This window comes from Hippichthys cyanospilos, chromosome 2, assembly GCF_059441005.1.
Source record: "Hippichthys cyanospilos isolate Australia breed blue-spotted pipefish chromosome 2, RoL_Hcya_1.0, whole genome shotgun sequence".
Lineage (NCBI taxonomy): Eukaryota > Metazoa > Chordata > Actinopteri > Syngnathiformes > Syngnathidae > Hippichthys > Hippichthys cyanospilos.
The window spans coordinates 4,778,078-4,799,821 of NC_142370.1; the positions used below are offsets into that span (position 1 = coordinate 4,778,078).

Sequence of the window (21,744 nt, forward strand, 5' to 3'; positions counted from 1 at the left end):
GGGCTTTTAGGAGTCAATCAATGACATGAAAAAATGATGACTGGGTTATTTTCTACAAAAACTAGGGGAAGAGGAGGGAGTCCAATGTTGTCTTTGTCATGTCTCCCTTCAGTTCCTGCTGGAGAAAATTGTAGTGGCTGGAAATGAGTGGCATGTTTTTAAATGGGATGGCAGAGAATAAAGAGATGGACACAATGTGTATTGTAGCAGGCCAACAGAAATGATCACAGCTATTGAACACAGTAAGGAGACCACCTCGCAGGCCAGGCAATGCAATTTTGAGTGACAAAGCTAGAGTGGATGCTTTTTGGCAGGTGTGGTTCAAACAATGTCACTAAAATGAGTGCAAATGGAACAAGTTGTTTCTTTTTTTTTTTTTTTTTAGTCCTGTGGGAAGTATAAATGGGCAGGTGACTAAAGGTGAGTCAATCAATTCCTCCGCTTGCTGTTGTGAAAAACCGACATTAGATCTTTGCAGGCAACGTCTGCAAATATATGTGGCATCCATTGTGCAGGGCTCTGTATCAAAGGCTGTTAAATACCTTGTCAATTTAGTCAGGACAACGCAACAAAGACGCCTTTCTCCTCTCGGTTTCTGTTGGTACGGGAACAATGCTCTTCACTCGCACATTTCTAAAAGCTCATATCGGCTGCAGAGGCATGTGACCTCATTGTTAGCATTGATAACGAGCGTCATCCACGAAAACCGTCAAACTGTCTATGATGCAACCATTGTCTTCACAGAAATAGACAACAATGAAACATAGCTATCCTTTTATCTGTGCTATTCTAAATAAACCTTCCAACTACTGCTCACTCAGCATACTTTTGCGCAATTCCCACTAAGTGGCGGTGTGAGTATCAATGTCTGTTTCTACTATATGTGCCCTGGGATTGATTGACAATTACTCCAGATTACTCTAGAAGATAGAGCACCTTTTTGGTCATTATAAGGTGGGGTAGGCTCCAGATCTCATTAACCCATTATGATGAACATACAAATAAACATCCATCCATCCATTTTCTGTTGCCGCTTATCCGCATTAGGGTCGCAGACCAATTGCAGAATATGATAAACAGTATGGGGGAATGACAAAGACTGGACCTTTAAATCATTGCTTGAAAAGTCTGTGAATAAATTCTAAACACATGCATGCATGCTATAGGTTCATATCTAAAGCAAACCGTAAATATGAGTATTCTCGGGTCATTGAAGTGATTGAAACTGTTTTTGTTGTTTCATGACCTTTTCATCTGAGTAGGATCCATCATACATGGTTTCACCTGATAATGCATGATTAAGCCTGTGTTGGTGAGAGGCCAAATATTTTCAAAGACATCCAAAACAGTCCAGTCATGTTCAAAGCGGGAGGACGGACGGACGGACGGACGGATGGATGGATGGAATTTTGGTTAGTCCCTGAAGGCAATACCATTGATTAGTCATTAATTAACACGATAGAGTGACTGTTTCAGCTCATTGCTGAGCGGAAATAGTGATATCTAGTGGTTAGATGTATAAATGCAGAAGAGGACTGGAATCAACAAGTGTTTGTGAATAAATGTTACGTGAATTTTCTTGTTAGGTCTGACTGAAACGGTGTCAAATGGATTTATTGTAAACGTTAGTATCAAGAGGTCCGCGTAATACATGTGTATTAGTGAAGATTTCAAAACGCCTTTGGGAGTACAAATTTGTCGCCCACATTGAGCAATTCGATCTACTGGATCAGCACATTTGATCGTAATTGCAGAATTTGGTACAAACGCTTTAAACGTGTTCCTCTTTTGAATGTTAGCTTGTTAATTGTTAATTTGACGGTCCACTTTTGAAAGTTCAATTTACTGTATGAATTTTTCAAAGGTAGTACCGGAAGCTGTAAATGTGTATTCCGGAATGCTCCGGTCTTTCAAATCGCCTTATGTTTGTTTAGACATCAACGGTTTTCTATGTCGGTGGGAATTCGCTTGTGTAAACGTAACACACACTCACACGAAGAAGGAAGCGTTACGGATTATCTTCACCGGTCGTCGTTTCCCACGCAAGAAGACGCTAGGAATTTACCTCGTTTAAGAGACATACTCTCCCCCCGGTGAGTTGCTTCTCAACGACAAGCTACACAAGTTTGATGCAATTGCCGAATTCCTCGTCCTCGATGTCCCCCCCCCCCCCAAAAAAAAAAAAACGCGTTCGACGTACGAAGTGGAACCGACATATTCGTGTCATTTTCTGTAGTTACAAAACGACGCTTGGGTGACTGACGTGCTTTTTTGTTGCACTTTCCTCCAAACTTCACGTGTGTGCGCGGAACAGCCTTGTCTTGTCCCGTTATGTTAGACTACACCCTCTAGCTAGGGAATGTTTTGACATTTGACGGTCAAGTAGTGATGAAATGTGCTATATCTTTGTTTGAATGCCTCACAATCAAGCTTACATCTAATTGTCGCTCTCTTAAAATATTTCGTAGTTATACATTTTAGCTTTAGATTTTTTCCCCCCAAGCGTTTTTGGGGCGTTTTCTACAGTCATGGCCACGTTACTGTAAAACACAACTCTGGAAGGAAAGCAGATGTAGTAATTGCTAACATGCAACAAGTGGGCACGTCCGAAATAGTGAAGCCAGAAAGCCACATGTTAAGATCAAACATGCTCATCTCAGTTAACTGCTACAATGAACGACTGTCATTTAATGCTACGTGGACTCGATTACACGTTCTCTATGACGCTTCCGGTTTTTCACCACCGAGAGCCTTTTGAAATCGTAGCAACGCCAAATTTGTGATATTTAGGTTAACATCGGACATTGTAAAGCACACGGATGATCGGAAAAGTTGTGTGCGCGAATGCACAGAATAGTGTACAAGGCGAATTATTATATCACCGGACACCATAGCAGCGCCACATTTTCACCACGTTAGTTCATCACCTCGCCAGAATAGGGTCCAGCATTTTATAGCTGATACTGGTCAAATTAGGCCATCTCAGATGAACCGCAAGTGTTGCACTGTGCGTGGAATTCAAAATCTATCATTAATCATAATATAAATAGCATTGTGTGGTTTTATTTTTTATATGTCCTTTAACCCTTGTGAGGTATTTTGGCCAATCTTTTGATCTTTACATCAAAGCGTCTCATAGGGAAAGGATTGAACAAGACACTTGAGAGCTGAAATTTCACGCACCTACAGTGAGAATGATGTGGAAGAAAATGACCCAAAATGGTCAGAACACCTCACAATGGTTAAGCACTTTGTTTTAACACCACCTGTTTAAATGTTTTCACAGGTTCTGTGATAGAACTGTTGTCAGACTGACAACAGTATCTTCGTATCTGACTGGTTTAAGGAAAGGAAGCAACAATGCCGAAACCGGTAAGAAGATAAAACGGAAGTGTAAAATTTGACACCTTTCCTGTCATTTTACTACCTCCACATGTGCGGAAGAAGTTTTTTACATCATGCTGACATCGGCCAAAACTTTACTATATTACAAGTTATCAGTTGGTAAATTATTTAGTTTTTGTTTGTTTGTCTTTTCAAAAATGTATACTGTTAGTCAATCCACACATTTTCCTTTTATTTATTTATTTATTTATTTTTTTTACAAATTACAGTAGAACTCCTCTTGAACAAAGTTATGTTTGCAGCCAGAAGTTTTTAACAACAGGGGACTTTTCACCCCAGCAAATCTATGTCTCGGACGTAAACATAAAAAATGTATTGTGCAATCTACAATCTGACAGAAGTTAAAAACAAAACCATCCAACATTGAAAAAAGAAAGAAACTGCCATTTTCATACTTACATCAATTTCTGGAATAATGTATTTCATTTTGCTTCATCTATCTTTCATCTTTATTAGTTTTATCCTGTCTTCAAGTGTTAAGCTTGGTTTAAGATTGACACATCCACGACCCTCGTGCGGCTCCACGTGTCAAAATGATGCAATTTTGGGAACCACGCCCCTCAATGCGGAGTCCATACGGACGAGATTTTACGCAACACATATCTTCCGTAATTTATTTACAAGCGGAAAACATGGCGGGCCAACTATTGCTGATGGAAGTTCACCAGTACATTGATTAATGTGAAAAGGAATATTGTGATTATAAATCCCGTAAACAACTCCTAGCGAGCACCATGTTGGGGGGAGATGAGTAGTCTCCCTAAAAACCCTTTGGAAGAATTTAGATCATTTGAATCTACTAGGATTTTCTACCTCTGTTATAAAAGTAGTGTTGTTTATTTGCCGTTGAGTCAATTTACTGCCACCTATAGTTTGGGAGAATATCATCTGACTGTAGGGGAAAGCCGCTCTGAGTATAAAGTGCTGCCAAACGCACGCATGCCGGCGCATCACGTATAAACCGAGCTGCAGGCTTGTTTTTGCTGTAGTGAATTTCAGTGCAACGCAAATGCAGAAAAAAAAAACATTTCATTCTATGTAACGGGGATTTTTCATTGTATGGGGGTAGTAAAGAGGGAAAGGCTTCAAAGCATGCATTGTTTTTGCACATGCAGGCTTTGTTGTAGAGGAATTTTACTATATGTTAAGAGTCTTTTCAAAATATATATATTTTTTAATGTAAGCAGTGACACTTTGAAAAGCAAACTAGGTTCTCCTTGATATTTCCAGCAGGCGAAGTCAACATTAAGCGGCCATGACATAACATCATAATCTTAATAAAAGTCTATTTTATTTTAAATGTATTTTTCCCCAAAAATAGAGAATGTATTTTTCCTAAAAGTAAACAAAGAGAGAGCGGGCACGCTCCATCCAGTGTTGTAGTTTTAGGTTAGAGTTTTTATCCAATCAGAATTCAGCTAACTTGTGTCGCCAACCTGTATGAAATTTGCACAGGGCCTTCAGAATCAGCAGTGCGGGTGTATGTGGTGCGGGTGTATGTGCACTGTAAGTGAACGGGAACACATGGTTGGTAGATAGTTGTGATATACAATAAGATCACGAGTCTGAGACAGTAAGGCCAGCAAGAACGCCACACATTGAACGTGACATGTATGTTAGAGTGAATGGGAGGCAGCGTTATGCAGAGCAACCAAGCTACAAGGTGGTGTTTGTTTGATCTGCATTAACGGTGTCGAAAACACCAGAACCTTTAGCAGAAAAATCTAATATATTTACTCGCTTTTTTAACCCATAATGCCTGAAGAAGAGGAAAACATCAACCAAGTCTTATCAAGGAAAGAAAGAATGGATTTGGTGTTGTAATAAGTGTTTTGGGGGGACAGCCATGTTAGTGAGTGCAAGCATTTTATTTAATGTGTTTGTAATTTTATATTCTCATATTCAGGTAATGTATATCGCGTGATAAGTTTTAATTGCTGATGCCGGTTTATTGATGTGTAAATACTCCGGAAAATAGCCTGTGTAGTACACGATTAAGGTAATCCAACGCCAAGGAATGCGTCCGTGTGATTTCTCCAGCCGTGGTGTCGGACTAGGTAGGACATCACTGAAGGCCTAAGTGTGAAATGCACGGATCACCACTGGTTGACACAATAACCTGTTGTCTTATGTGTGTCATCGTTAGTTGCCCAATTTGCATCGCTATATGCATGCAGACATAGTGCCTCACATTTTCTGGAACACAACTCTTTGTGAAGTGTACCTTTAAGATACCTTAGTACATGCTTAACTCCTTAATCAGATGGCTTTGCTCACAAAAAACTGAAATCAGGTCTTATATAACCAGTTAAATAGATGAGGCTGCCGACTGCTTCTCTGTATTTCCCTGCACCAATCGTCAAGTTGCCATTGTCAATATAGTTCACTTTTTGCAAGCAAGGTGTTGACCTTGACTTACATGTTCATCATAGCAAACCTTCCCAGGATTTTTTCCACATACTTTGCTTGTGACATTTTCAAATAGTTGTCACTGAACAGAATAAATGCCTCAAATGTTTCAGTTTTCCCAAGGCGTTCATCTGGAACCTGGAAGCAAGCACCGCTTTTACAGACTTCAGAGTGATTTCATTACTTGCAGCAAGGATTAAATCATCAACCCAAATCACCTGGTGTAAACGCAATGATCAGCTTGATTTTGCACAAAGTGGATTTTGGTCAAATAATTATGCAGGACTTTGCTAGATTATTTTAGCCCATTGTGGTGTATTTTGAGTGACCATGTCACTTGTAGTTTTGACAGGCAAGCCATGATAGGTAACCGGCTCTGGCTTGTGTTGTGCCGCCTTTTGCTGCGGCTCATGTGCTATGCTAATAAATAGTTAACATTAACTCAGAGTCCAGAGTATCATTCTTATATCTTACACTCTTCTATGTTACCTAGGTCTTGTGTACATCTAACTGGCTTATTTAAATCCACACAGTCTTCCCCTAGTTATGATTGTTTGTTTAGTTAAAGAGGTCGTGTCTATATGAAACCACAAAGTGCAGTTTCAAATTCGTGTACAGGCATGCCAAGTCACTTGGCGGCAGCAATATAACCAAATTCCTTCCAATCAGAAAGAACGTCCGCCTTTGACGTCACCAGTATCTGCGTCTTTGGCGAAAAAACGAGTAGCGCAATGACGGAACTCTCCATTTAAGATGGTTACACGCAACCACGAAACTGGAGGCTTGGGTAAATCTCCACTTTGGAGGTTTTGAAAGATTCGTTTTTTTATGAAAAAAAAAAAAAGAAAAAAGTCCAAACACTTTCTGCCGGTTTGCAAGAACCCTGACTATGTGTAGACAAGGCCTTAATATATCACCCATATAGGCGTATGCATTTTTTTCTCGTGGGTTACTCGCATGAATACCAGGACGTACTGTTTGGGTCTCACCCTTTCTGTCATTCAAAAGCCGTCCTCATTGTAAGCACACAGCGACTTTGCATTATTCAAACCCGCGTCCTTGAAAAGTCTTTAGTTAGGGTTTGCGCGGTTCACTAGGGACCCGGTTTAATTAGTTTAAGAAAGTCAGAGGTATATTATCTGTCACTATAGTTAGTGTAGAGTGACCACGTAGACGATCTCATTAACACCCTCACAAAAATGATCCGCAGCCAGCCCCAGCCACTTCAGTAAACACATAAAAATTATACAAATACATAAATGGAGCTTGGTTTGTTTGGTAAAAATGAGGCCCAACGATGACTGAAGGGGGGCAGGGCACCGACGACTGTCGGGTGTCCGTGAAATAATTTGAGTTATTAATAAAAAATATATATTTGGGTTATTTTCAGTTTTTATTTTATATTAAATTGTGAATTCATTAATGGTTCTCCAATAAAGCAGTCAATTCAACCAGTTTAATACTGTATATTTTCAAAAATGTAATGATTTTGAAATTTGTCAAGTGAACCCACGTCATCATCGAAGAGCTTGATTGTATAGTCACTAAATATTTGGTAGCAAACTGTCTGGGGAAAGGAACGGGCGAAGGAGTTTAACTCAGTTGATGATTGAACAAAGTGGAGTCATTCTGTAACTGTCTTTTCCTTTCGGTACATTTTTTGGGAGGAAAAAATATTGTTGCTGATATGTTGGTTCCTGCATCTAATGTCATAAAGTAGAAGTTCTGTGTGAATGCTGTCTATTCCATAGATTGTTTAGCATCATTTACCGGTACTTGCAGAAAAAAATGCATCTTGTTAGTCTAAATACAAATTTCTGAGTAATATTGCATTTGTGAAATGTGGATTAAGATGAAAAATCCACCTGTTTTGAATCAATCTCACGGGGTGACCATTTTCCCACATATTGTCAACTCAATGACAAGCTCAGCTTGCAACTGTGATGTTTTCAATCGACAGCAAGTAGCAAAATGGCTACACCCTGAGATGGCTGAAATTGAGTGAGTTCATATTTCACAAAAGCAGTAATAAAATATTGCATAGATTGTCAAAACATGACAACTTTCAATATGCCACGCTGCCATCCCTTCTAAATGCTTGCAAACGGCAGGTCGAGAAGTACACCTTATAGGTGTCAAATTTAGCCCGTTTGATTTGAGCTTATTTCCTGCCATTAAAAATTGGAAATACAGTATTTTCAATTTTGGACATTGAACACCAAATGTTTTATCATGCATTTCCCTCAATTTCTGCATGAATGCTTTCAATGGCAACTGGCGAACGGGGTGCAATAGAATTTTTTTGTTGACACCACAAAATCACTGGGTGGCGCTAGCAGCCAACTTATGACATTTGCAAGCCTTTTAATGACTTTGTTGATTGGCTTAGCCTTGACTCCCATAATGCCAAAGTCTTAAAGGCGTAATACTCCCGATTATAACATAATAAATATTCCTATTTAAATTTCATAAATATATAAATATGCAGTGTACTTACTTTTGCTATTACCTCATTTAGACAATGTTTGGACAAAAAGGGGGCGTAGCTTCCCCCTCAATAACATTTAAATATGTATGGATAGGGCAGATGCCACAACATTTTGTGTGGTTGAAAGTAAATACATTTGACGATGGTATGACCCGTCAAAGTCAGCCCAAGTCGGGTGGTAATAAGGCCAGGCTCGTGAAAAATCCCGGGCACCCAGGGGTTAATCAGAAAGCAGCATTTGGACTAGTACGGGTGCTAGAACATTGGGTAAAATATATGTTTTTGACTTTCCTGGTTCAACAATGTGATGTTGATGGAGCGTGATTACAATTTAGCAGAGTTGAGACCATTTGAAATGTCTGGCTGTGCTGCAGATCAACGTTCGCGTGACCACCATGGATGCAGAGCTGGAGTTTGCCATTCAACCAAACACCACTGGAAAACAGCTATTTGATCAGGTCAGAAGAATCCTTCTTATTTTCCTTGTGCAATTGAAAGAGGTGGTATGATATTCTTTCTGTTGCGAAGGTGGTGAAGACAGTGGGACTACGGGAAGTCTGGTTTTTTGGCCTCCAATATGTGGACAGTAAGGGCTACATCACTTGGCTCAAACTTAATAAGAAGGTCCGTGCCATCCTGCGCCACCCAAAAATGCTACCTTTATTATGTTTTGTCAAAATGTTTTAGTTTTTTTTTTTCCAACCCTTACTCTGCCATCGTCATATCTGCATATCGTTGTTGACCAGGTGACCCAGCAAGATGTAAAGAAAGAGAACCCACTGCAGTTCAAGTTCCGAGCCAAGTTCTTCCCTGAGGATGTTTCGGTGGAGCTCATTCAAGACATCACCCAAAGACTCTTCTTCCTTCAGGTTGGCCTCAGTCTCCACTCGCTGTGTCTTGCTTTATTAGATATTACAAATATGCTGACAGTCTGTCTTTTTTTTTTGGAAAAACAAGGCATAAAAGATGATTTTTTTTTTTTGCCTTTATTTTTGTGTCAGGTAAAGGAGGCCATCTTGAACGATGAGAACTATTGTCCCCCAGAAACAGCGGTGTTGCTTGCCTCATATGCTGTACAGGCCAAATATGGAGACTATTGCAAGGATGTCCACAAGTTTGGCTACCTGACACACGATCGACTGCTGCCTCAGAGGTACTCGATACTAAAAAATGTTCCGATTTGTAGATTGACAGTATTCTGTTTGGGGCAATTGCCGTCTTTTCTGCTGCGATATACAAGTTTAACCCTTTAAAAAAAATCCCACTTCCATAGGTTAGGTTACAGGCCCTGGCAACAGTATACTATTTGATATACGATAAAGAATTGTGTTTAAAACTACCGTAATTACATTATTTTAACACACCATGGGTTATAATTGGACAGCCATGATCTATGTAACCATCTATGTAAAAGATACAGACCAAAAACAAATGTCCTCTAGAATGGACACAAATGAATAGGATGAATTTGATTTTGTGATTTTGTAAAATTCACCCAAATTTAAGTTTATAAAAAAAAAGATGTGTGTGTGTGGGTGTGTGGAGGGGGGGGGGGGTGTACTTATAGGCGAGGTCAACTTGTACTCGGAAAAATACGGTAATCACAAATTTTCCTAAAATTTTGTTTTGTTTTCGTGGACACAATTTTGTGAGACATTTTTGAGACATCAATATGTGTCGCTCCATACCTAATATTTTATATTCAAATTGTACCAAGGCGTCATATTGAATAAATCAAAACTGAGTTAAAATAACCTTTCTCGAAGCTGTTCAAAGAAAAAGAATACAATAAAAATGTAACTGTTATGAGAAAAAGTGTTCTCTGTGTGTGATTTTGTTTTTGTGTGTGTTTTTTGTTCAGACTCAGATGTCCCTGACAAAATATCCTGAATAACGCTGAGAGCCATATTTCTTGTTTACCTTTTGTGTATATTTGTTCATAAAATTACAGAGTAAAACAGTAGTTCTACTCTGTAATTGTGTGGGGGGGTTTTTTTGTATTTTTTGTTTGTTTACGTGGTATTTGTGCATGTGCAGAGTGCTGGAGCAGCACAAGCTGACCAAGGAGCAGTGGGAGGACAAGATCCAGACTTGGCACGAGGAACACAGAGGAATTCTCAGGTCTGTGATCTAAAGAGCAGGTGTACTTTGGACATGCTGTCATGTACAATAAGGTGTTTTGTACACTTATTGTTGCGCAGCCAAGCACATTTTGACTATGCAGTAGGACTAGGCAATAAAATCAATATACAGTGCGCCCCCGTGTTACGAACATAATCCGTTCAGCGGCTACGCTCGTAACTTGAACTGCTCGTATGACGGGCAGTCCGAACCTATGTTAATTAGTGAATGCGTGCAACGCGTGCAAAAACCTTAGGTAAAAACATCACGACTTTATACACATATTAAAAATGAGTAACAATCTACTGTACAGTTAAATAACATATACAAAGGAAAAATGACATTTACCTTTGGGGCGACGTGACTTGAGCTGGGTGGAGGCGGAGGGGAGCAGGGACCAACCCGCAGAATTTATTGATTTATTTTCTTAAACGGGAACTTTTCTCAAACTAGAACATATCACTGGCGATTTCCTTCTCTTTAATCCATAATAGAAGAAGCCTCTCAATTTTGTTGTCGATCGAGGTCCGTCCGCCGGCAAGGAAAGTCTTGCCCTTAGAAGATTGCCGAGCGGTTACGGCCATACTCATGAGCAAGGTTTACCATGCGTGCGCCTCCTTCGTATTTTTTTTTTTTTATTATCTCCTGCTTTGTTTCTATTGTTATCATCCTCTTACTTCTTCCTTTACCGCCACTTGCAATTTTAGAAGCCATGTCTAACAGATAAACTTTGCAAAGTCTTCACAACATTCCTTCCTTCCGTTTTTGACTGATTTTCTCTCCTTCCTTCCATCCCGACCAGCTGCGCCATCAAGCTAGATAAAGGCATTCGGCCAATAGCATATCGGCATTTCTGTGATTGACGTGACGCCGGCCAATAGCATCTCCGTGAGTGAGACCGGGCCTGACACCGTGACTGAGACAGTGACTGTCACATTGTAAGAGCAATAGCGTTCAACGTTGCCGTAAAGAGCGTCAATTTCTAATTCGGTTGACGTAGCAAAGCGAAAATAAATCTACTTATGCAATGGCCGGCATGTCGGACTGCTCGTATGACGGAAGTTTTGTGCGTAAGTGGGGGACAAAAAAACTCCGCCGTCCACTCTCGTAAGTCGAAATGTTCGTAAAAGAGGGTGTTCGTAAACCGGGGGCCGACTGTATTGCAATACAAAGTGCCGCAATACGTGTATTGCAGTACGTTATTCGGTTTCCAATATATCGTGTCTTGGCTTTGAAACGCCTTATTTTTGTAATATTACATTTTTCAAAGGTACACTGTAAGATTTAGTCTGTTTTTCATTAAAAAGGAATAAATTAAATAATTATAAGTGTAAAAAACATGCTAATAATTGTGTTCTTAACAACCAACAATATGTTTTAAATATAATTGTAGGTCTAGTTATCATGTAATGATATTACATGGGGGGTGGCACTCATCCGGCGGCTGCCATGTTTGTTATAGTTACGGACAATGGTAAATGCTGCACCTCCTGCTGTCCTTACAGCGTTAAATCAATCCGCTTCGGAGTGGCTTTCGTATCAGGATTTTTGTGATATTATGACTCGTGTTTACATGTAAATCATTCCAAGCGCTTCTAAAACACCACATTAAATGTTACAATACATTATCATTCGAAACATACATGTATATTATATACAAGTAGCGCTTACTATACTATTTTGGTACCAATTTTTAATATGTATGTACAATTTTCATGTTTTTACCTGGGCTTGTTAACGCATTAGCTATTTCACATAGGTTTGGATTGCTCATGCAACAAATTCACCTTACGACCCCAACCGCGGAACGGATTAATGTCGTAACACAGGGGCCCACTGTATTTGCATTCATTTTCATACTTTTATTTTCATGCATAATGTCTTCATCCATCTTTCATCTTTTTTACTTTTATTCTGTCTTCAAGTGTTAAGGTTTCCCTACGGGGATGAATAAAATATCTATCTATCTATCTATCTATCTGGTTTAAGCTTGACGCATCCATGAGCGCCGTGCGTCAATTGACATTATTTCGGCAACCATGCCCCTCCACGCGGAGTCCGCACGGGCCAAATATTCTGCGAGGTTTACGGTCTGAAATTTCTTTACAAGTGGAAAACATGGCGGATGAACTATTGCTCATGGAAGTTCGCCCGTACAAACACCTTTACGATTCGACCGAAAAGGAATATCGTGATCCAAATCCTGGCGAACAACTCTTGGCGAACACCACGTTGGGGAGAAATGTGGAGCCTGTTAAAAAATGCTTGGAAGAATTTAGATCATTTGAATCTACTGGGATTTTCTACCTATGTTACAGAGTGGTGTTGTTTGTTAGCTGTAGACTCCATTTACTGCCACCTAGAGTATAGGAGAATATCGTCTGACTGCGGGGGAAGGTGGCTCCCAAGTACTAAATGCTGCAAAATGCGTCAAGCATAAACCAATGCTAGGCAAATAAAGAGAAAAACGTTTCGTATTTTTCAACTGGGGGATTTTTCCTAGTAGGGGGGGAGTAAGAAAGAGGGAAAGGCTTCAATGCATGAAGATTTTTTTCACACTGGGGCGTATTTTTGCTCATGCAGGTTTCATTGTAGAGGATTGTATCATCATTGAATCATTGTAGATTGTACTTTAATTCAAATGGGAATTTTTTGCAATATGAATAGAAAAAAACTGTACAGAAGCAAGCGTATCTCAAGGTTTCACTGTATTTGATCAATTATAACAATAGATTTCTTCTTGGTTTTTGTCTGGGTTTATTTTTTTCACATATGTCACATATCGTTTTTGTTTGTGGTTGAAGAGCACTGTCACTAGTATCCCGTGCTGGCACGTGTGGCAAAGTGTTACCTCTGTATTCCTGGCACATCACTGCCATCTGAAAGAGTATTCTCAACTGGAGGGGACTTATTAACACAGTCGGGGGAATGCTTGAAATAAAAAAATGTGGACATACTGCTTTTTTTTTGTTTAATGTTTAAGAATGTTTAATGTGTGCTCAATCATAGATGTCAATGACGTGGGGCTTCTGAAAAAGAATAAGTAGAATTTGTCTATTCTAATAGTTTCCTTCTGTTTTTTTTCTGTCATTGCAATGCGTATCGCAATACACCTTTGCTGTATCGCAATACACTTTTAAGACACAATAGCCCACACTAGTGTGCAGCATATGATGTTTTCTGCTCACCAGAGAGGACTCTATGATGGAGTATTTAAAAATAGCCCAAGACCTCGAGATGTATGGAGTCAACTACTTTGAAATCAAAAACAAGAAGAGCACACAGCTCTGGCTGGGCGTGGATGCACTTGGCCTTAACATCTATGAGCATGAAGACAAGTATGTGACAATTCCTTATTGCTTCAGGCTCATTGAAAAACATGCGACCATCGGTGAATCGGGCAGCCTTTAGTGTACGCTTGCCCTTAAATGCGTTGCCCTTCCAGGTTGACGCCAAAGATTGGCTTCCCCTGGAGCGAGATTCGAAACATCTCCTTCAACGACAAGAAGTTTGTAATCAAACCGATTGACAAGAAAGCACCTGTGAGTGTCAAAAGTGTTGAAGGCAATTCCACCTTCAAAAACGTATTAAACATGTTTTATGGACGTGCTTCACTTCAACTGTCATCCGCAGGACTTTGTCTTTTATGCTCCGCGACTGCGCGTCAACAAGCGCATTTTGGCGCTGTGTATGGGTAACCACGAGCTGTACATAAGGAGGAGAAAGCCTGACACCATTGAGGTGCAGCAGATGAAGGCTCAGGCTCGAGAGGAGAAGCATCACAAGCAGATGGAGAGGTACTTCACCATTCCCGTTGAAAAGCGTCACATGCTAAGTGTTTGCTCTCTTGTAAACTACCTGGTGTTTCCAAGCTGTCCTCCATCAGAGGAAAGTGCTTTTATCCTACTTGGCCAGTTGTTTAAAAACTATCATTTAAAATCTCAATTGTATGAATTTGCAATTTTTTTTTATTTTATTTTTTTTTGCTACTGAAGGATCAAATGATCCGTTTTTGTCTTTTATCAGTACATTGGATTGCTCACCCTGAAGATAGACCGCTTTCAAGATTTCCAAATTCGAATTAGCAGTCCTCTATTGGGGACTGTAAATCCCCAATAGTTGGTATCAGAAACCAACTTGTAGAAGATCCAACACGGGGTCTTTTTGTTTTTGTTGTTTTGTGTTTGTTGTTGACAAAACACAAAATTAGCAAAGCTCCACTTCTACATGTGATTTATTTTATGAACACTCATATGAGGCATAACAGGTATACAAAAATACATTATGGATATTTTGAAGAAAGCACATTTTTAAAACTGCATAGTGTCTTCTGTCCTGGAGAAGAAATTGATCATCTCTGGATGTGAAGTAAGGGGTTGTATAGAATTAGTTTTGACTGGTTCATCTTTGATGGTTGTTCATTTGAAAGTATTTTAAAGTGATGAATGGCGGAACATTTTGGATGTCATTTTTGGCTGTATTAACCCTTGTGTGCGTGTGTTTATTTCGAGGGACAAGATCATTTTTATTTGACTTTTCACTTGGTTATACTGAAAGTCTTAATTTGCAGCCCTTGTTTAAATCATAGTACCATAAACAAAATGATACAAATTATGCTTCGCCTTTTTCGTGATCTAAGTTCTCCCGAGCCTGCCGAAATGTTTTGAGCAACATACTGAGGGTTTGCTTGAGATTAAAACTCCGGTTGGGTGACGAGAACTCATTCCGAAAGTGCAATCTATTCCTTTAACCGAAGTCCAGTCTAATTTCCTTTTGAACAACTGGCCCATGCGATGTACAAGCAGAGTAGCTAGAGCAAAAGTACTACGTTAGAAAGGGAAGACATCATTTGCTGATTTGCGCACCTGTATTCATGCCCTCCACAATGCAATGTGTCAGGGCCCAACTGGAGAACGAGAAGAAGAAGCGAGAGGCCGTGGAGAAGGAGAAGGAAAGGATCGAACGTGAGAAAGATGAACTCAAGGAAAGGCTGAGAAAGATTGAAGAGCAAACCATAAGAGCTCAAAAAGGTACTACAGGCCCGGAATTCTCTTTGTGAGCTAAAATTTCCCAAAGCACGGGTTGAGTCAATATTTCTCCCAGGGGTTAAACCAGATGTTGGGTCATGTTCGAAAATCTGCACTTTTGGCGGGGGTTTAGCAGAGTACAACTCCCAAGGTGGGACCGAATGTGTTTTTGTACGTCGTCAGAGCTTGAGGAGCAGACGCGCCGGGCCATGGAGCTGGAGCGGGAGCGACGAAAGGCACGAGAGGAAGCTGAGAGGTTGGACAAGGAGAGACAAGCAGCAGAGGCGGCCAAAGGAGAACTGGCTAAACAAGCTGCAGACCAGCAGCAGAACCAGGAGCAACTGGTGAGTCCTTGAGGATTTGGTGAAAGTTCTAGTTCAAAATTGAAGGCCAAAAGTATGGGTGCGCCCTATGAACGGTACCTTAATTTTATTTTTTTAATTCGGCACCATTCAAGGAAGATTGATCCGCCAGCCACACGAGCCAAGTTTTGACGCACGGATGTGTGTTTTTATATTGGCCGTATTCTTACAAAAATAACCGTAATGAGATGAGCTCGAGGGGGGGCGTCAGTTGGCTGTTAGCAGGGAGTTCTTTAGTTGCAGCTAAAAGCAGCTCGTATTAGCTCAGGTGGCTAGGGCATTATTTTCAATAAAGGCAGCAGACTGAAGCACCGTCCGAGTCCATCCTTTTTTGCTGCAAATAGAAATATTCCTAAAACCGAGAGGCTCGTACAAAAGTTATCATGTCTCCAGCAAATGTATAACTTAAGAATATGAACACTGGAAAATATGAAGAGTTTAGGAAAAGGAGCTTTAATCTGTTTTGCTCTAGTTTTTATTAGTTAATAGATGTTGCCAAAGTGTTGGTGTGAAAATACTAGAATTTGACCCCGAAATGAAGGGTGTGTCTTATATATAGGTGCCTTCTTATATCTGGGGTATTACAGTAAATACTGTAATGTAAGACACACTTTTTTTTCCCCCAAAATTAAGGCCAAAAGTATGGGTGCATCCTACAAACGGTAACCCCCCCCCGACACCATTCAAGGAAAATTGATTTGTCAGCCACATGATCTGTGATTTGATTTTTATATTGGTCGTATTCTTACCTACAGTAATTACCGGAATGGTACGAGCTAGATTGTGGACATTGGGGTGGCTTTTAGCGGCCAGTGCCTGCTGCTGCTAAAAGCAGCTTCATGTTAGCTGAGATTTTTCCGGCTTTGTTTTCCATAAAAGAAGCGAGCAAACTGAACCAGCGTCCGAGTCCATCCTTGTTCACACACTGGAATACAACTAAAACCGAGAGGATAATGTAAAAGTTATGATGTCTCCAGCTGATTCTATTCAGAGTGGCAAGGTAAGCAGCCGAGTGCTTCGGTTAGAGCAGGGGTTCCAACTTTTTAGATTCAGGGAACCCTTTAATAAAGCAAATTTTCAAAGGAAAACAAAAACTTTTAAAATTTGAGGACAACTTGCAAATGTTTGCGATAACAAAAAAATAATAATTTAAGCCAAACATAAGTGCCATTTTTACTCAGCAACATGTTCAGTTTATATATTTTATTTGATCTTTATTGCAGAGTCATGAATACTTTAACAATTTAGAAAAAAACAATTCACAAAGAACATTTTTTTTTATTACTAACCCAATATTCTGTCTTTCCTAGATGTTACAATGGCTTCTATCGAGGTCAGGGGTGTCAAACTCATTTTTATCGTGGGCAACATTGTAGATAGAGTTCCTGTCAGAGGGTCAGAATAACTGTGAAGTCAAATTAATTTTCAAGTTCATCACACACTTAGCTAGTTTTGAAATCAGAGGCCAGGTAAAAATGTACAATTATCATTTACATTGGACACAAAAAATGGTTGTTGTTTTTTTTCCATCCCCCAAAACTTTTAAAAGTTGAAGACAACTTGCAAGTTTGGTGTTTTAGCCAGAAACTTGGTAGTCAAATCATCATTTTGTAGGTCACATTAAATGATGTGGGGGGCCGGATCTGGCCCTCGGGCCTTGAGTTTGACACCTGTCATCTAGAGAGACAGACAACGCACTATCAACAGTGGCCAGAGGCACCGCCCAAAAAAAAAAAAAACCCTAAGCCGAACAAGGCTTACTTCTGTAACTGTTAAAATATCACAAAATCAATGCCAAATTATTTCACTGACCCACTGCGTTCAATGTTAACCTGGCGAGGCATTCAGTGACCACTGGCAATGTGGGAAATCCGAAACGCACTTACCTTAACGCGGAACAGATATATAACTTCCGGATATGAACGCAAGAAAATGTGAGGAATTTCTAATAATGAGATTTATTTTGTTTTGCGATAGTCTGTACATTGTCGCCAAACTGTCCATGCGTCTTGTACGCGGTAACATGGAAAATACCAGAATTTGACCCTAAATTGGGGGGTGCGCCCTATATTTGGGTCTTACTTTGATTTGAAAATTGACTTGAGCACCGTTTCAGTGAAAAAGGTTTGCATAATAATTCGGTGCGCAACCCTTGATTAAAGCATTGGCTGATTTTAGGCCGCGGAGCTTGCCGAGTTCACAGCCAAGATTGCTCTCCTGGAAGACGCCAAGAAGAAGAAGGAGGATGAGGCCAATGAATGGCAACACAAGGTGAGGTTCTCCGCGCTTCACGCCGAGGCTTACAGCAACTGCGTATTCCGTGCCCTTCCTCATCCCGCTCGCGCTGTGGCAGGCTCTTTCGGCCCAGGAGGACCTGGAGAAGACCAAAGAGGAGCTGAAGATAGTCGTGAAGGCACCGCCAACCGCCATGAGCGGCCACGCCGACAATGAGCACGACGAGCATGACGAGAACCACGCCGAGGCCAGCGCCGAGCTGTCCAACGAGGGTGTGCGCCAGCTCGACCTGCGCAGCGAGGAGGCTCGCGTCACCGAAGCCCAGAAAAATGAGCGGGTCAAGAAACAGCTCCTGGTATGTTTTTCTGCCCTTTTACCTTTTCTTCCACAGTGAGTCGAGGCCCTCCATCTTACGTAGCGCTCCCCGCAATGTCTCGTCAGTCTTTAAGCTCCGAGCTGGCCGAAGCCAGAGACGAAACCATGAAGACTCAGAATGACGTCCTTCACGCTGAGAACGTGAAGGCAGGCCGGGACAAGTACAAAACGCTGCGGCAGATCCGGCAGGGCAACACCAAGCAGCGCATCGATGAGTTTGAGTCCATGTGAAAAGAAGACCCAAGCCTTTCTCGTGGCCTATCCATGCGGCCGCCCTGCACGTCCACTCTTGTCCCTCTGAACACTTTGACCTTGTCAGCCCGCCAAAATTGTGCTCCTTGTGGAATACCCGTTACGTGTGGTGGGGGGGCAAGACGCTCACACCAAAGAGGAACACACTGGGTTCTTTTCGGATGAATCCTTAGAAAGCTAAGCGATAGCTCCTCCTTTTGTTTTGTCCCATTCGCCTTGTTTTTAGCCAACGGTCCCACACTACCAAGGTGAAAAGCACTCATTAATGTTTGAGATAAAGTTATTCTGCAAGTTTTTTTTGGATTTTTTGGATTCATAGAATTGAACTAAATTCAAATTTTGTTGGGAAAACAACACCCTGCAAGTCACTTGGCAGGTGTTGATGGATGAATGTAGCAAAGGTGTCAAAGGGATAGTTTTACGCAGCAAGTGTCCAGATTGAAAGTGTTAGCAATGTAAGCTAGTTGGTCATTGCATCTCAGTGTTTCGCGCGCAGCTCCCAAAGGTCTCCAAAGCGGTCGTCTAAGCAAGTCAAAATGTAGAATGTGAAGTCTCAAGTTTGTTGAGAGGCCACCCCCCCAAAAAAAATGGAGGCGGACCATCAACCAAGCTTGAGACAAGCCGCAAGCTATAATAGAATGTGCAACTTTTACAAGGGCCGATATTTGCATTTGAGCCTAGCATATTCTTTGTGGTACCTGGTTATAATGAGAAGTGTTAAAACAAATACTTTATGTGTGATTTCATTCAATGTAAAATTCCTGTGAAGGTGTTTGAAATGAATTGAAAATATTTTTTTTTAATGATACAACATTGATTTAACTTGTTGTGAAGAGAACCAGTACATTTGTTACAATATGACTGACGCATGGTGCAGATTTTTTTTTAAGTTTGTGTTTTTAAAGCACTTTGTCCTGCTCTTTGTGTGTGAAAAAAAAAAATAGTTTGCCATAGCAGGAAGAAACTAGTACGTGATTTCAGACTATTTTTGAGTTGCATCCGCTAAGCCTAAACTTGCCAGTCATTTCCCTGGCAGAAGGGGATATCTTGTGTTTAATGTTCTGGCGCCACCTGACACCATGCAGGGTTATTTTTGTTACTCGTTTCATTCAGTGTCAGGGATGTCTGCTACAGTATCTGGTTTGCAAACCTACAGTCAAGTGTTTAACATTTGTGAGGTTTTTCTTGCAAATTGTCATCTGTTTTGGGCAATAAAGCAGAAAATGATCACAATCATTACAGGGAACTAACTAAACACCATAAAGCATGTTCTGCACACAGCGCTGGACTGGTCGTCTGGAACAGAGTGAAGATGCCCTGTGGCTTTTGGGGCCTACGTGGCGCTATTTGTTATTTTTCCAATTAATCGGTGGTAGCCAGGGGGTGAGGGGTCGGCAACCTTTGACATTCAAAGAGACACGGACATTTTGACACGGTTTCCACAAACACTTTCATCACATCTGAAATGAAGACGTTAAAATACATATACATAGCAAATGTATTTTTACGGTGGTTTTGGTAAGGGGGAAGGAGGAAACGGATGTAATCCGTTGGGTCGCTACACGTTCCAGCTGCGTTCCACGTCGAGGAGTTACTTACAGCAGCTTTTGTTAACCACATCATTTTCATACAAAAGAGCAAGCAGACCGAATCAACGCCCGAATCTGTCCGTGCTCACAAACAGGAGCATTAAAATATACATATTTATTCTGTGTTAGGGATTTTTCAAGCGCTCCAGTTTGTATTGTTTACTTACCTGTGTTTTCTTATTTTGAAAGACCTGCTTTAAATCTGGACAGCCACACTGTTTCCCGTTTACGTTTCAGCGGTGTTGCCAAGGTTGTTACCGTCTTGGTTTCAAGAAAAGAAAAAAGGCAAACTGACCCAACGTTCGAGACCCTCCTTATTTACACGCAGGGTCATTAAGTGACATTTATTTTGTGAAGAAATCTTCAAATGCTTTATTTTCTAACGTTCATTTATGTCTCCCTTTGAAAATGTGTGCTGGAAGGCCGCCATGTTTCTGTGTCCTGTTTTTACCTTTCCCAAACTGTCTGTCTCTTGTCACGTTTCGAGTCCCGTCGCACCAAACACGTCCCATAGATGTCGCCCTATCACGCAAACTTCATTGAGCAACTTAAATGTGTAGCTTGTTACGCCGTCCACGTAGTCGGTCATTATCATTTATTTAGCATTAGTTATTTATAGCATTATTTATTTCCCCAAACCACGAGAGCCAGGTTCAGAAAATAAAAACCCCGCCACAGTTTGGCTTTAGCTACAGGTGCTTCTCATCAACTTGCAATCAAATGAGCTCGTTAACTTGAGTGAAAACTAAATGAACGCACACGTGGCTAAAGCCAAATTCTGGCAAGTATTTTACTTTCTGGACTTGATTTTCGAATCTCTGCTCAGAACTGCGGAATTACTGCATGATGTAAAGTGGGGACGCAGTCAGTTCGCATCGATTGTTGCTTGTAGGCCTTCTGCAAATAATCTTTGTCTTTTGTCAGGTTCACTGTTAGACATTTGTGAACAACTATACACAGAGAAGTTTCTACCTCATGCATGAGAACGGAGGACCGCACGACTACAAGTCTACTGCGCTCTAAAGCATCCTCTCCGATCTCTCATTTTATGTGATTCAGAAGTCTCAAATAACCGGATATGAAGGTTCCCGCCCTCGAAAGAAAAAAACATGGCCGTAGCCCAGTGTACTTGTTGGTGTGCGTGTGCGTGTGTGAATAGTGCATGAGTGGCAAAGCATTCTGTGTGTCAAGACAGCAGTGCATCCATTCTCATAGCAAAGCTAACCCTTTTTTTTATTGCAAGCACCATATATTGATTAAAAGTATAATCACTATTTTTACAATTATTCTGACATCTTTTGAGTAGAGGACCTACTTTTCTGGCATTCAACCCCCAGAAATACACAAATATAGGTGAACATGACAAAAGTCAGATGCAGCACTGCAACCACACTTATGGAGCAAAAAAGACTACTTTTGTTTGAAAGGGAGTATGTGTCATTTTTCGTGAGATCAGCCAGTGAATGTCTTCTGAGCAAATT

General features: G+C 40.7%; 1 protein-coding gene across 3 annotated transcripts; it reads left to right on the forward strand.

The window, feature by feature from the left end:
* Nucleotides 1-1,391: 1,391 nt before the first annotated feature.
* On the forward strand, nt 1,392-19,910 carry LOC148426942 (radixin-like). 3 transcript variants are annotated; one of them, XM_088407381.1, is made up of 15 exons: nt 1,392-1,412; nt 3,287-3,372; nt 8,677-8,760; nt 8,831-8,926; nt 9,049-9,171; nt 9,304-9,455; nt 10,340-10,423; nt 13,615-13,761; nt 13,869-13,965; nt 14,057-14,220; nt 15,323-15,453; nt 15,634-15,794; nt 17,991-18,083; nt 18,166-18,402; nt 18,489-19,910. In XM_088407381.1, the coding sequence occupies exons 2-15, from the start codon at nt 3,361-3,363 to the stop codon at nt 18,651-18,653; spliced, it is 1,746 nt and encodes a 581-aa protein (XP_088263507.1). In that variant the 5' UTR covers nt 1,392-1,412; nt 3,287-3,360; the 3' UTR covers nt 18,654-19,910. The 3 variants fall into 3 exon arrangements, with proteins under 3 accessions (XP_088263507.1, XP_088263504.1, XP_088263506.1); XM_088407378.1 differs by lacking the exon at nt 1,392-1,412 and adding an exon at nt 1,896-2,093; XM_088407380.1 differs by lacking the exon at nt 1,392-1,412 and adding an exon at nt 2,761-3,007.
* Nucleotides 19,911-21,744: the final 1,834 nt, after the last annotated feature.